This window comes from Arabidopsis thaliana (genome assembly GCF_000001735.4).
Source record: "Arabidopsis thaliana chromosome 1 sequence".
In the NCBI taxonomy this organism is placed as follows: domain Eukaryota; kingdom Viridiplantae; phylum Streptophyta; class Magnoliopsida; order Brassicales; family Brassicaceae; genus Arabidopsis; species Arabidopsis thaliana.
In genome coordinates, this window is record NC_003070.9 from 24,425,773 (window position 1) to 24,441,366 (window position 15,594).

Here is a 15,594-nt window from a genome sequence, read left to right on the forward strand (position 1 = left end):
ACTCATATATGTCGATACAAACAAAGACCCAATATGTTAAGAACAAACACTTAAGTAGTTGTAAAAGGTTTTCATAAAAGTGGTCTCGACAATCGTTGAGATTCATTCCTTTAACGAAAATGGTTGAATTGGTTCCAAGAAGCTTCTCATTGGACTGTATGAGAAACCCCACTGAGACAACTAAGATTGGTATTCCTCATACATCCATATCCTAACTATCCTTCTGATTCCAATTGTGCAAATCCCTTGGCTTGAAGCATTTGATGCAATTGCACATTGGCAAGGTTAGTTGATCACAATTTCTACTAGCTACTATATAATACTCAACGTTGTCGCATCAACGATATTTTGGTCCTCATACTCGACCTTGTTGCATTAACGCTTGATAGAATTTCAATAGAATAGTTTCTAATTCCAAAAACTATATATAAGTTATTACTTAAGTCAAATCTAAAAATTAGATTTTTAGCGCATTTCATAATAGAGTATTTCTTCTAGTTGGTAATTAATAATCATTTGAAATCTCGAGTTTAACCTACAACTTTTTGTCAATTGTTTTACTAATTTGCATATATTTTGCTTGAATTTTGCTTATGTTTGTTAAAAAAAGTCTTTTATTTTAGTTTTTTATATGATGATAATTTTGTTTTGATAGAGTTATGAACTTGTAGTAAACAAAATCATCATTAAATGCACGAAAAATTAAGTATCATGTATAACCAAAAACCAAGAGTCAAACGGATGATGATTTGAGAAGTTTTAAAGAATTCAAACGGTTGTTTGTGCTCTATTATGCTTTGATTTGCAACTCTTCTTCAATGGGCTTATGGGCACAGAGCAGATATATATCATTGATATATTACTATACATATACAGTATCGTGTGGGCCGGATGTGCATCATCATGAATCTAATAAAAATTAAGTTTATAGTATAACCTTTTTCTAAATGATATTTGAACTCTTCAACTCATATACAAAATTAATTAATTCATGGGACCTTCCTTCACGTTTTAAGTTTGTTATAAAATAAGTAAAATTGATTCAGTAAATCGTCATGACAAACCTGATTTACGCCAAGTTTTACGTTCATGCGATTATTTTCAGAACTTTATGCATGTTTTCAACCGTGCGATTAAATTTCAACGACCAAGTAATCCACCATTAACGGTTACATTAGCGTACAAATTTCGCCATCAATCTAATTCCAAATTACCTTGATTTAGGGAAAAATAAGAATTAATATGCTATACGACACCGTATGATGCAACCAGATATAAACTATGGCTCTAACGGTTAACCGTAATTAGGATTCACTTCGAAATAAAACTAAACAAAAAACGAAAGACTTCAAGTGTCTTATAGTATTTTTTTAGACAAAGTAACACGTGGATTAATACAGTTGGGCGTATTAGAGTCTTTCACGGGATTTGATCAATCTATAAACTACTATAAGTAGCCCATCTTACCTTACTTAATATTATCATTTATCACAATGACAATTCTTGTCGTAGATCGATACTACATGCTCATGAACTTACTCTTTGCTCTAACTTGTCTCCTCTTGAACTTAACTCATTGCTTTAGCCCCAAGAAATTCAACATTTCAGCCGCCACGACCAGCGATTCTGATTGGTCTATCGCCGGATCTACGTGGTATGGTAACCCCACCGGATACGGAAGCGACGGTATATATATATTCGTGTTATGTCAATTACAGCTCTAGATAAACAAGCAAGAAACTAACTATATATTTAAATTAATTACTAACCACAATATATTGATTAATTATAATGAAGGTGGAGCTTGTGGTTATGGAAATGCTGTTGCACAACCTCCGTTTTCGAAAATGGTATCAGCCGGAGGTCCGTCGTTGTTCAAGTCAGGAAAAGGATGTGGTGCATGTTACCAGGTTACTAATATAATTACAATATTAAGCGGAAGAGATTAAGAATAAATGAAAGATTAGCTTATATACTGATTTATTTACGTTCAGGTAAAATGCACTTCGAAATCGGCATGTTCGAAAAATCCTGTTACGGTGGTCATTACAGATGAATGTCCTGGATGCGTTAAGGAGTCGGTCCATTTCGATTTGAGTGGTACAGCGTTTGGTGCCATGGCAATTTCTGGTCAAGATAGTCAGCTTCGCAATGTCGGAGAATTGCAGATTCTTTATAAAAAGTATGTATCTAAGGATTTGGCATTAGTATATTACTACAAAGTTATTCTATACTAATTTAGTAAGGTTATATTTACTTGTTATGTAATTGTGTTTCATTGGTATGTGTGTGTGTTTAGGGTTGAGTGCAACTATATAGGCAAAACGGTGACATTTCAAGTGGATAAAGGTTCAAACGCTAACTCCTTCGCGGTTTTGGTTGCGTATGTAAACGGAGACGGCGAAATTGGCCGAATTGAACTCAAACAAGCTCTAGATTCTGACAAGTGGTTGTCTATGAGCCAATCATGGGGCGCCGTGTGGAAGCTCGACGTGTCGTCACCTTTGCGTGCCCCGCTCTCTCTCCGAGTGACTTCGTTGGAATCCGGCAAGACTGTTGTGGCTTCCAATGTCATTCCCGCAAACTGGCAACCCGGTGCGATATACAAATCCAACGTCAACTTTTAAGACTAGCTAGAACTAAACTAATCATAAAGTATAAATAATATCTCTTACTTAAATGTTCAATCCCGTGTGGTGGCAATAATATAAATTAGGTCTAGTGTGCTCAAATGTTTGTTCATTTGAGTTGTGGTTTATACATATGTCATATATATGTGGTAAGTTTACGCCTTTACACAGAAAACTTGTATCCAGGGTGATATACTTTATAAAAGGAAAGGATTTTTAAGCTAAAAAAAAGAAAAGCTAATGTATTTGTCCATATAGGCAAGTATACATTAATGAATATGGTATCAAATATTTTGACTTACATAAATGAAATGATGTTATTTATTTACAATTTTTTTTTATAGCAAGTTAATACATGATTTTGAAATCAATTACCAAAATTTATTTAACATAAATCACATTTTGTTTTCCTTTCTTGAATGCATTTATCGTTTAGACTTAAGTTTTACCTTAAATTTACCTTTCGTACGTGATGATTGGAGAGCTTGATTTTCCATTTGTAAGAAGTGACTCAGATTTTAGTTTTCGGGTCTAAGTGTGGGAGAAACTCGGTGAAAGAGAGGGTTCGAAGTCTGTTGTGACTAAAGTCATAACACGTGAGGCGAGCTGACTAAAGTCATAACACGTGAGGCGAGCTGACTAAGGTCATAACAAGCTTGAGGGCGTTTTGGTCTTTTCGCATGAGCTCTGTAACTATATCTTCTTCTTCTTCTCTGTAATTCTGTTAGATCGGAGATAGAGAAAGAGAGAGAATTGTAATCAAGTTCTAGAGAGAACTAGAGAGAGAAAACTTGTAAAGATACATTGTAAAGAAAGGTTCTAGTGGATTTCCGGAGAGATTCTCCGGCGAGACGTAGCGATTCCGGTTGAGGAACGTGAACTCGTTAAATCGTGTGTGTCTTTGTTTCTTTAAGTTAGGCGCCGGTAGCACCGGTACTAACAAAATTACATATTTGTAACAATATATATATATATACACACATACATTTTAGAATAGTAAATTCTTTATATGAATATATATGATGCTTAAATGTGTATATATATATGGTTATATATAGGAGGAGCTTGTGGTTTCGCAGTGGCTAATCCACCATTATACGGGATGGTTTCAGCTGGAGGTCCTTCAGTGTTCAACAATGGAATAGGATGTGGAACATGTTTTCAGGTTTGTATGAATGTATATAGGGCAAGACTCAAGAGCATAGTGTTACGTATGTAACACAGAATTTATGCCCTTTTGGTCAGCTTTGTTAATGCTTTTTAGGTAATATATTAGTTAGAATAGTATTTTCAGAAAAGATGATACAATTTTATATATATGTAGCTAAGATTGTTCATAAAACGTAAAAAAAAATTGTGTAATTATATTCAATAAAATGACCAGTTCATATGTCTTTTTTAATTAATCAGAATGAACATTAAAAATTTGGGTTGGAAAAAAAATTGACATAGCATGCAAGATCTGAATGTATGTTATATGGTTACAACAAGATTTTACTTTCATCAACTATATAGTATATGTTAACATTTTTATTTATCAGATTCTATGCAATGGGCATCCAGCATGCTCGAGGAGACCAATAACGGTGACGATAACCGACGAATGCCCTGGTGGTCCTTGTGCCTCTGAACCAGCCCACTTTGATCTTAGCGGCAAAGCCATGGGTGCCTTAGCCAGACCTGGCCAAGGCGATCGACTTCGATCGGCTGGTGTTCTACGTGTTTACTACAGACGGTACTTATATACTTACATAATTTTTGTTTTAAAATTTTTCCTTTTAGTATGTATATCTAGGTTTTGAGTTGAATTTTTTTTTTTTGATAAATCAAAGAAATCAATGTTTTCATTTTTGTTATTATCTTTACAGAAATATTATTTAATTAAAATTCAACTATTTTCTATGATATACGAATCAAAATATTGACTATTGTTTTTTGATCAGCGTGGAATGTTTATATCGAAGAACTAACATAGCTTTCCGTATGGACCCTGGAGCAAATCCGTACTACATTTCATTTGTTGTCGAGTATGAAAACGGTGATGGAGATTTGGCCTATATAGAAATTCAACCAGCCGACGGAGAATTCATCCCCATGCAAGAAATGAGGTCTGCTGTATGGAAGATCAGCTCTGGCAGTCCTCTAACAGGACCATTCAACATCAGACTTACTTCTGCTGAATCTCATAAAGTAGTCCTAGCTTATAATGTTATTCCGGCGAATTGGAAACCTAATGAAACTTACCGTTCAGTTGTGAACTTTAAGTAGAGTTTTCTTTGTCAAATTTGAAATCCGACACATTTCATTGTTTTTCTCTAGTCAAACTACAATATACAAATCTTTTTTTTTTTGGCCAAATAATATACAAAGCTTATGATATAGTAACGAATAATAGAAAGATATATGACTTACCACCAATATGAGCGCATATATTATATTTTTTGCCATTCTCTAAATCTTTTTTCATCAAAAGAAAAATTATCGACATTATGCTCATTCTCTAGCCAGTGTTACAATACCTTTCAAAGGTAGCCTTCCTCCTGAAACTGGTTGTACAACTACAAAGACTTCGGTTTGGTATATAACTTGAACTAGGAATTTGTTTCTTTGTACTTTTGATTCAGGACCTTACTTCATGAGGATAGTTCTCAAATTGTTACAGAGGACTGTCACAAGTTAAGTACATGAATCTTCTTTGTGTAAGTTCTTTTAGCGTTTCTTTTCTACATGTCTCTCTCTTCTCGCAAAAATTCAGTTTGTTCTATATATCTATGTCTCTTTATTATCTCTTTCATGTTGCTTGGAATGTCTTACCATAAGGTTTATTTATTGAGTTTGGTCTTTGCTTTAGAATACCAGAAGTAATTGTTGGAACAAGTAAATCTAATGCAAATTTGAATTCATAACTAAGATCTTGGAGTTACCTCCAATTTAAGTTGTAAGTAGTTAAAACTGAATTTTGGAGTCTACCTTCAACCAATTGTTTGCTTAAAAGAAGGTAAGGTGGAGTGGTGGACATGCTCTGGTTTTAAAAACTTACAACTACTATACTTTGAATTCCACCTATGTACATAGTATTGTATACTTTAATATATTAATTTAAACCAACAGTTTATTATACAACAAAGGTCTGAGACACAATAATGTACTTTAGAGGAGAACTATATATGAGTATGTGACTATATCTGACAAAATTCCCTCTGTATATCTCGATATTAATTATATAAAAAAAAACGGATCTATAACCTAAGACGAAATTTGCAACTACTACTTTGAATCTTAATAACATTATTGGTAGCCAAGCTATCAACAAATACACCACATCTGACCAAGAATCTTACTTCGAAGAGCTTCAACTTCCCAAATTTGACCCGAACCGGTTGGTTTACTCTAATTCTCAATGGTATATTCCCGGTTCTTTGTTGTTGCTCTTCTAATGTCGTCCTTAAACCCGATGCATTTTGTGTTTGACCAGTCATTTCTACGTATATCACTGTCGTATTTTCATGTCCTTGGTAAAATTTTGGCAACGACCCTATTCAAAAAAATCACAAAAGTTCAATGAAGTTAAATCTATAAGAAGACCCGGTTTGAAATGGTGTAAACGAATTATAATCAAACAAGAAAACCAAACAACATAAATAAATATGTTTAGTTTTGGGGTTTTCAGTCCGGATAAACCGGTATGATCCAACTCTACCAAAAACGATTGATTTGAATGAATTAACTCTATTATATCCGAACTATTGAATATGAACCGAACAAAAACTATCTAAACCAAATTTTGTTTGAAACTAAAGATATACAGTATTTGACAATCCTAATCCAAAATGAAAGTAAACCCAAAGCCAACCAAAAAAATTTAGACATCCCTAATTTGAAAAGAGTTTTAAAGTCTTCCTTGTGTACGAACCAAACCAAAGGAAAAGAACAGAAATCAACCAAATAAACCGGTTTTGTAGTGAGATTTTGAAGCCTTCCTACGTTAAAAAACCAAAAGAAAGCAAACCGGAGTAAACCAAAAGTGACGTACCATTGCTTAGTTGATGTTCCATGTACCACACGGTAATCTTGCTCCCATCTTCATAATAAATTCCAATCTTCTCGTTCGGATTCTTAGCGGTTATAGTCACGTTAAAAGCCGTAGTCAAACTCGAGTCTTGGTTCAGTGCAAACCGGGTGAGCTGTAACCGGTCAATAGAGTAATCCGGTAGCTTCGGTTTAAAGACAAGGTATAGTATACCAATGGATGCGCCTACTGCAACGACAAGAAGCAAAAGAAAGCAGAACGTGTAGCAAAAGCATCTGCAACAACAACTTCTTCTCTTCTTTGGAGGAGCCAACGGCACGAACCGTTGTGGCCTTTGGTTCAAAGGGACTTTGGATGGGTCTCCATGTTCTGATCTAGAGGAACCACGAGGAACCAAAGGAGCTGTTGGACGCGCTGTTGCGGCTTCTGGATCTTGGACCGGATAGATTTTTTGGTGTTGAGACATTTTTGGAAAATCTTGATGACACCAAGAAGAAGAAGAAGCTTTGTTTGTAGATCTTATTTAGGGGTTTGGGAAATTAATATAAGTAGGGACCTTATGGAGTTTTTAAAGTCAAGAGGGAAGAACTTTTCAATGGAGAGACTTCTCTATATGAACCTATAGATTATGAAAAACAAGTACATTCGCTTCCATACAACACATCACACGTGTAATGTGAATTTGCGTGTCTGCTTAGGTAGCGGTCTTTTATGGAAATTGAGTTTGATGTGAACCCATCAAATAAAAAAAATAAAAATCATTAGTAGGTATCAAATTACTTGCAATATAGATGGAAAAATTAGGATGACTTTTTGGAAAATACATATATTGTAGTCCTATACATTATCAAACAACTAAAAGTTATATCCACTTAAGATATTTTCCAATTACTATTTGTTTCTTTTTATTTCCTATAATTTTTTCTATTTACTCTTTTGCTCTTTCATGTTTACTCTTCTTGATTTATTTATATTTCATATATAAATGGTACTTAATCTACAAAATAAAATTTCATATATTTACGCCTCGCATTGTCTTTGAGAAAATACAAGTTTTTAATATTTAGATCGCATATAGTTTGACTAATAGGTACATTATAAAGTCAAAATACATTTGATGAAGATCTACTTTACTTTTGTTGACCTAATCCCCTAAGACTTATGCAGCAGTGTTCTCATGCATTTCGTCATGAATTTTTTTTCTTTTACTTTTTTGTTAACATGCTTTATTTTATTATTTTTTTTGCAAATAAAATTCCATTCGAAATCCCTAGGCCCCAACGATGTTAATTTATTTGTAGTGTTTCTGTTTAATATTAATCGTTATCAACGAAAAATTTTTAGAACGCAATTCTTTTGTTCTTCATATTAATAACCAAAAATCAAAAGCTTCTGATAACACTTACTATGAAAAATTTCAAGAAATAAATCACTTAATATGAAGAATATTACATTGGAATCGTAAAAGAAGACCCAAGACTCCGATGAAATCAGAAGTGTTTGGTTTTGGCGAGTTATTACCAAAACCAACGACTTGTATGATGCGACTATGGGAGAATGACATATTAAGTTAATATCTATATTGTTGTCTTATAGAAAATGTATGATGCTTCTAAGTTTTAAATACGGCCATTTGTTGATGTTGATAGATTTGATGATGTATATAATCCTTCTAGATGAAATTGCAACGACATTATAATTTGTAAGATACCAGAAACTAATTCCTCTTTTTTTTTTCTTTTGCAATTTGAATATCTATAAAATTTTGGTTAACAATAAAAGTTTTTTTTCTAATCAAAGAATTTGTGGTCTAGTAGCAAACCTAGGTCCGTCCAAAAGATTGTATGATTTAAGTTTCCGACCAAAACGTTTAAGACATAAAATATCATATAGCTTTTGTCCTTAGGATACACAAATAAGACAACTCCAGACATCAAAACAAACTATCCAAATTGTTTACAATCAAATCTTCTCTTTGTTTTTAGGCTTTGAATGAGAGAATTAGATTTTCTCACCATAACTATATTCAATCAATGCACTACGGGTTTCAACGGATGGGCTCTCAGCTTCGAAAAATCCAGACTAGCATCAAGCTCCTCGTCCAGCTCCCCGATAACACCTCTGATCAAAGATGACACCATTTTTTTTATTGAAACAAAAAAACAATTGCAATGTTAGAAAATCACTGATGATGATGGATGATAAGAATTACATGTTGTCCCCTCTGATGATGTACAAACCCAACACATGTTGTTGTACTCCTTCCTGCAAAGATGAAGACATAGTAAGAGGTCTCAATCCTAATTCCAATATCCATCATTTTAACAGAACTCTGCCTTCACACCAAAAATATCCAAGAACATTTGTCTAATGAAGTATCAACATGACCTGACATACTCTTAGTGTAAACAAGAAAACAGACATGAATCAAACCTTTAACCCTCTTACGAAAAAAAGGAGGTGATCATGTATAATTAATTACACACTGCCAATATCTACGTATTTGACTTACCTATCACTAGCTAAATCTTTTGACATATGAACTCACAAGATTTTTTCAATCAGTTATAACACTCGAAGAATACTAACACTAAATCTGTTTCGGTGTATCCAACACTATCTGATTTAGATACTTCCATTCAGAGGCCAGTTAGTTCATGATTCACTATTCTCTTACCAAACAAAGAACTGTAGGACAAGGCCTATCTTAAATATCTGAGTAAGTTTCCTCAATATTCTGTTGAAAAGATGACACTACGCAACTAAATCAAGCAATGTACATTATTAGCAAGAACGTAGTACCAATTAAAAGATCAATACCAGACGACGAAAGATGCTTTGAGTGACAATGAACAAAAGATAAACTAGCATCCTTATAGTACCTCTATTTTTCTAGTTTTATGCGATCACTACAAACAAAATATGGAGACATCGAGAACTCTGCTACATCATAGCCACTCATGGATACAAACCAACAAGGTTTTGCAGGTCATACACTGGCCAATTTACTTGCAGAAAAATGTATTTGCACCCATTCAATTTAGTAACATCGAAAAGTTCAGATGAAAATACTTTAAAACAGGAATCAGAAGCTAACCTTTGTGGAAAACACACGTTCATGAGATTCATCAAGGATTATATTTGTAGCCTGGTCAAAACCTTTAAGAACTCCCTGAAAAAATATAAAAATCGATCTCTTTACTAAGATACTTGCATTGACATAAGGAGTTCTAAACCAGATATCACACAAGAGAGTATAACATACCACAATGTTGCGTCCGTCATTTGTAATCACCGAAATAATCTCTGCAGCAACCAATCAAAAGATAAGATCTTTAGACAATTCATGTGACAGAACATCACATATCAATCGAGAATGGCAAAAAAAAAGACTAACTTACGATCGACGAGAGTCTCAAGTCCAGTAGTTGCCGCCATGTTACAGTTCGGAAATTATTTGAACTGAAAGGTTACTAAAAATTAGACTAGGAATTTCATCGAACACTTGGTGTGCTTACGGATAACAATGAAAAATTAATAGATTTCGTATCCATCTCAACGAGAGATTTCACCAAACTTAACATAAATCCAGAATTACGAGAAACAAATGATAATTCCAGTGTAATTTGACCTAAATTAAAAGAAACCACCGAATAGAAAACGAATGTAAAACAGGTTCTGGTTCACCGGAGGGTTTCAAGGAATTCAGAAGAAGAAACGTATGAGGGAAAAGCTCTAACCTTTGCTGCTTCGGAATCTGAAAATCGTTACTTGGCGGAGATTCTGATTGGTAAAGAAACCCTAAAAACCTTTTCGTCACTGTTGTTCTTAGAAAACTCTCCGGCGTGTGTTTTTGCTTTTGGATGTTGCTTTTAACTACGAAATGTTAAAAGAAATACTCAAACCGAACCGAACATTTTATCCGGTTTAGTTATTTTATCCGAAACCGACAATTCTGAAAATTTTCACCTGAACCGAACTGTTTAATCCACCAAGTATGCATGGTTCGGGGTTCAGATCGGATTCAGTTTAGATTTTTTGGATTCATCCGATACAAAAATTTAGTATATATTTGGGTTCTATGATTATTTGGTTCGGTTTTTGGAAAAAACTACATATTTTTTCAAAATTTTAATAAAAATTGAATTACAAAAAATATATAATTTTGTCATTTAGTTTAGGTATAATACTAAGAATTTTCGGATATTTTGGATATATATAATATATCTAAGATATTTTTGGATATTTTTGTTAATTGGTTAAGGTATAATTATAATTTAAAACATCTAATAATTTTGAATATGTAGATATTGTTTCGATTTTTCAGATATACTGTTTGGTTTTTGTTTCTGTTCGGGTTCAGTTGGGATAATTCGTGTAAAATTATTTAAAAGTCTCTCCGGTTATATGATTATTTGGTTTGGTTTCGGGTCCGATACAGGTTTTTTGGGTTTTATGCCAGACTGAAGATAAGAAGAAGATTCATTGAAATTGTCAAATTGACATCTGAATTACAAAATAAACCAAACAAAGGAAACAACAATAGACAAACAAAACAACAATTTCTCCATATTAAACCGCAACAACACGAGTTTCTGTTATTGCTAAAAGTGAATCTCCCTAGTCACGTAACATTGTTGCTACCAGATGATTCCTCCAACGAACCACCACCTCTCTTCACAGTCACATACTTCTCAAAACTCGGTTCCATAAGATCGGCTTTCTTCACCGTCGATGTGAATCTAAACCGGCTCGAATCAGACCTCAAACAAGTTCTGTTCGTCATAGAGTTAAGATCAGCCACTGCTTCAACAATTGAACAAGCTTTACTAACACACAATGGCAGCGAAATCACGCTATCATCAACACTCTTCCCATGAAAACTCTGAATATCTTTCAACAACAATGCAGTGTAATTGTTATCCTCGTTTGATACCAAATCGAAATCTCGAGATTTCCTCAACGATCTGCTTCTGCTTAACACAACTTGAGGAGCTTTCGTAAGTTCTACAACAGCAACACGACTCGGGCTTGGACCTCTACTTGTTCTTGAATTAGGTTTCACAGATTCTATCATCTTCTTAGTGTTTTGATCAATCTCTCCCAATGGATTTCTTCTATAGGGAGATTGTTCCGCCTTTCTTGAATTACTCCGGCTTAGCGAGGGAACATTATTCCCCGCTCTAGCCGGAGATTTTGACCTCGGAGACGCCGCTATTCTGCAAGCGTCTCCGATGTTTCTCTTAACCGTAATCCGTTTTACTAACGGCTCTACATTGTTACTCTTATCCGTTGCAGGAATCGTAACAAACTTTCCCGGTCTATTATTACTCGAATTTACCGAACTGCCACACGAATCAGCGTTACGAATCTCAGAACGTTTCGCCGGAGATCTACTCACTCTCCTACTACCACCGCCGCCACCGCCGACATTTCCTCTTTCTCTGCTTCCCGATCTTTCTCTTTCTCTACTCGGAGTTCGTCTTCTCCGTTCACGAGGCGAACCATGCACTCTCTCTACTCCACGGTGACGATTTCGCTGCATTCCGTCTTCCTCCGCCGCATCGCCGCCGCGGATTCTCTCGTTCTGGTCAAAATCAAAGCTTCTTTTAGAACCAGAGTATCTTCTTGTTTTAGCAGCAGAGTTGCTTCTACTTAGCTTCCCACATTGTATCAATATAGCATCAACTTCTTCTTTAGTACAGCTAGAGATTCTCACAAGCGGTGTAGAATTCGATTTCTCAGCCGCCACAGGAGAAGAAACTGGAGAATCTTTATCTGATTCTGTCTTCTTGGATCTCTCTTCATGGCTTCTTGTGTGTTTTATCACCACAACTTCTTCTTCTTCTTCTTCTTGATTCAGTTTCTCAGATTTGGGTTTTGCTTCTTCCTCCAAAGGCTCAATCACTGGTTCCATGGGTTTGATTGGATCTGAGGGTTTAACACTAGAGGGAAGAGAAGGGGAAGGTTTCTTGCTGAGACAGCAACCCATTTTGTGACAAAGAATTTTGAAGAACAGAGAGATTTTGAAGTAGAAGTGAGTCAAGAACAAGAGAGTTTTTAGGGGAATGTCTTTTGTGTAAGAAGACAAAAAGATTCAAAACTTCAAACTTTTTTGTTTGGTAATGCGATTTGTGACAGACAAAAGTTCTTTTATTTCAGAAAGTATTCGGATAGGACCCATTACTTTCTAAAATTAAGAAAAGTCGGGTGAAATTGTAAGCTTTGAAGAATAATGGGGTCAAAGTGGAATTAATTTATTTTATTAAAGATAGTAATTTTGAAATTGGAGCCGTTATACACACTGCAGTCAATGTCGTATTATCTCTGACCCTTTTTGCCTTTTTCAAAGCAAAATGGTTCTCTTCAAAAATTCTTTTAATAAGTTTTAGAATTCCAACGGTTATTTGCATGTTTGATGGTTTTGTTTGTTTACCAAAAGAATATGAGGTTACAAATTAGGATATGAAGAAATAAACATCAGTAGTTTCTATTGAAAATAAAATTTCGTTTTATGTATAAATAATTTACTGAGTTTGATTAATGATATTTGTTGTTAATCGAGTGCTTTCATTAATATTAACTCATGTGACCAAACTGAATGGTGATGTGCAAGTTTCTTCATATGTATAGTGGAGGACCCAAAAACAATTTTATTTTATTTTATCAGATAACTAAAATACTGAAAAAGAAACGATAAACAATTTCTTTTGAGGTAGTTTTTTTGAATATATATGTAGTTTTTTAAGAAAAGAGTACCAAGACAATTAGGTTCTTTTGAGGTAGTTTTTTAAGAAAAGAGTATATATGTAGAAAGCAAAATCTTGCACCATTTGTGTTGACAATCGAAAATCGGACCGATTTTGAGACATCTATAGATTCTATTACCAAGACAATTAGGTACTGGATTTTACATACATAAAACAACCTCAAATCAAATAGTAACATAACAAAGGATTGTTACAAGGCAAATAACTACTAGACTAGAGAGAATAAGGCACTTAATTGTTCCTCTGCATCCAAGACATCAACCTTTAAGCTATATACATACACAACGATGACCATTAGCAATAGAAACTAGAGACTCTCAATGCTTTGAAAGCTATGCAAATCAGAAATTAGTATCAATGAGAATCATCCACATATCCTGCGACCTACTTAAAAGGGTCTACCTACTAGGTAGTCAGAAATATAACAAGAAACAGAACAGAAACTAGACACTGCCTAAAGTTCACAATGCTTGAAAGCTATTAAACCACAAAATGGGGCAATAAGAACCATATATACAGATGACCATAAGCAATAGAACCTAGACACTCTCAATGCTCTGAAAGCTATGCAAAACTCAGATTGGGGTCAACCAGAGTCATCCCCATATCCTGCTACCTACTTAAAAAGTCTAGCTACTAGCTAGTCAGTAAGATTACAAGAAACGGAACCGAAACTAGACACTACCTTAAGTATGCAATGCTTGAAAGCTATTAAACAACAAAATGGGGCAATGAGAACCATACACACATATGACCATAAGCAATAGAAAACTAGACACTCCCAATGCTTGAAGGCTGTTCAAAACACAGATTGGTTAACGAGAATCAGACACATATCCTGCGACCTACTTAGGTTCTAGCTAATCAGTGCTTGAAAGAATGAAAGCTATTAAACCACAAAATGGGGCTATGAGAACCATACACATATCCTGCGACCAAGTTAGGTTCTAGCAAGTCAGAAAGAAAACAAGAAACAGACTTCTCGAGTCACGACCTTGGTTCCTTTGATGATCAATCCATTTAAGTATTAAGCTCCTAAACTAGTCACATTGGTATCAAAGATAATGAATAAATCCATAGGTAACATCATAATCACACTTATATATATCTAAGAAACATCAACTACAAATCGTAAAAACACTGATACTTAGAGTATAGTAAGTTTAGATAAATCCATAACAGAGACGAATTTACTTGTACGCAACAACATAGATAAGCAACAACGTAAATCATGATAATATGCAGAAACTGAAATTCACAACCTCAAATCAAGCAGCTTCCTTCACAGGAGCAGGAGCTGGAGCTGGAATCTTAACATAACCCAATTTCTTCAAGCTAGCAGCATCAGATTCATCATTCTCATAATCATCTTCTTCTTCCTCAAAATCATAGCTTTGACGATTCACAACAAGAGCCCAAACAAGATACATAGTAGCAGCGGTTAAAGCACCACAACCAACACCGAACAAAAGCGCGACGACGACGCTAAGAATATCTCTGGTTCGATCTCTAAACGAATTGATGTTATCAGAGATCAAAGGGAGGGAACGATCCGATTGGATCTGTGGCTTCTCGTGACGACGATTGACGAAGAAAGGAACCACGTGGTGAGGATTTAGACGACGGATTGTGAAAACGGTGACGAATCGTGTGGAGGTGAAATCGGATTCGAGGTTAGGGTTTTCTGGGGTTATTGAGAGGGAATATGAGGAGATTAGGAAGGTTTTGCAAGGACGTGCGGTGGTGATGGTGGTGATTGAGAGGAAAGCTACGACGGCGATCGCAAATCGGAGGTACGATGATGACGTCATTGTTATCGTCTTTGACTTCTTCTTCTTCTTCTGACGATTTTGAAGACAAACCTAACCCAAGAAGATTCGGTGAACGAAGAAGATTAAAAAGATTTTCTAAGATACGTGTTATTATGAAATAACCCCTCTACTTTTGTATTTGATCATATAGGTCCCTTTTATCTTCTTTTCTTATAAAAGGTGCCAAAATATTATTTAATTTTGACTTAACTATTTTAAGTCTAAATCTCATTATTTATACTCACATAAGCAAACAATAGATTTATTTCTCTATTTATCTAATTTTCAATAGGTTAATTGTTAATTGATATGAATTTTGTCCAAGTTATACAAGTTCTAATACCACAAATAGT

At 34.7% G+C, this 15,594-nt stretch overlaps 6 protein-coding genes across 8 annotated transcripts; 2 read left to right on the forward strand and 4 right to left on the reverse strand.

Moving 5' to 3' along the window:
• Positions 1-1,493: 1,493 nt before the first annotated feature.
• EXPB2 (expansin B2) lies at positions 1,494-2,901 on the forward strand (the record flags this gene model as incomplete). The annotated part of the gene is made up of 4 exons (NM_105241.4): positions 1,494-1,686; positions 1,798-1,910; positions 1,995-2,182; positions 2,300-2,901. 4 exons carry the CDS (start codon positions 1,494-1,496, stop codon positions 2,625-2,627), a joined length of 822 nt encoding a protein of 273 aa, NP_564860.3. The 3' UTR covers positions 2,628-2,901.
• A 201-nt stretch (positions 2,902-3,102) lies between these two features.
• Positions 3,103-4,898, forward strand: EXPB6 (beta expansin 6; the record flags this gene model as incomplete). The annotated part of the gene is made up of 5 exons (NM_001124082.1): positions 3,103-3,129; positions 3,545-3,563; positions 3,689-3,795; positions 4,172-4,365; positions 4,574-4,898. 5 exons carry the CDS (start codon positions 3,103-3,105, stop codon positions 4,896-4,898), a joined length of 672 nt encoding a protein of 223 aa, NP_001117554.1.
• A 746-nt stretch (positions 4,899-5,644) lies between these two features.
• On the reverse strand, positions 5,645-7,393 carry AT1G65690 (Late embryogenesis abundant (LEA) hydroxyproline-rich glycoprotein family). Its single transcript, NM_105243.4, has 2 exons — positions 6,664-7,393; positions 5,645-6,165 (listed from the first exon to the last, which is right to left on the reverse strand). The coding sequence occupies exons 1-2, from the start codon at positions 7,124-7,126 to the stop codon at positions 5,870-5,872; spliced, it is 759 nt and encodes a 252-aa protein (NP_564862.1). The 5' UTR covers positions 7,127-7,393; the 3' UTR covers positions 5,645-5,869.
• A 1,037-nt stretch (positions 7,394-8,430) lies between these two features.
• LSM8 (Small nuclear ribonucleoprotein family protein) lies at positions 8,431-10,684 on the reverse strand. 3 transcript variants are annotated; one of them, NM_001198394.1, is made up of 8 exons: positions 10,470-10,522; positions 10,062-10,122; positions 9,926-9,966; positions 9,758-9,832; positions 9,338-9,414; positions 9,005-9,056; positions 8,873-8,925; positions 8,431-8,781 (listed from the first exon to the last, which is right to left on the reverse strand). In NM_001198394.1, exons 2-8 carry the CDS (start codon positions 10,096-10,098, stop codon positions 8,691-8,693), a joined length of 426 nt encoding a protein of 141 aa, NP_001185323.1. In that variant the 5' UTR covers positions 10,099-10,122; positions 10,470-10,522; the 3' UTR covers positions 8,431-8,690. The 3 variants fall into 3 exon arrangements, with proteins under 3 accessions (NP_001185323.1, NP_176747.1, NP_001031238.1); NM_105244.4 differs by lacking the exons at positions 9,005-9,056; positions 9,338-9,414 and having other exon boundaries at positions 8,464-8,781; positions 10,401-10,684; NM_001036161.1 differs by lacking the exons at positions 9,005-9,056; positions 9,338-9,414 and having other exon boundaries at positions 8,508-8,781; positions 10,410-10,483.
• Positions 10,685-11,128: 444 nt separating this feature from the next.
• Positions 11,129-12,851, reverse strand: AT1G65710 (serine/arginine repetitive matrix-like protein). Its single transcript, NM_105245.3, has one exon. The coding sequence runs from the start codon at positions 12,650-12,652 to the stop codon at positions 11,285-11,287; it is 1,368 nt and encodes a 455-aa protein (NP_176748.1). The 5' UTR covers positions 12,653-12,851; the 3' UTR covers positions 11,129-11,284.
• Positions 12,852-13,879: 1,028 nt separating this feature from the next.
• Positions 13,880-15,301, reverse strand: AT1G65720 (uncharacterized protein). The gene has a single exon (NM_105246.3). The coding sequence runs from the start codon at positions 15,239-15,241 to the stop codon at positions 14,699-14,701; it is 543 nt and encodes a 180-aa protein (NP_564863.1). The 5' UTR covers positions 15,242-15,301; the 3' UTR covers positions 13,880-14,698.
• Positions 15,302-15,594: the final 293 nt, after the last annotated feature.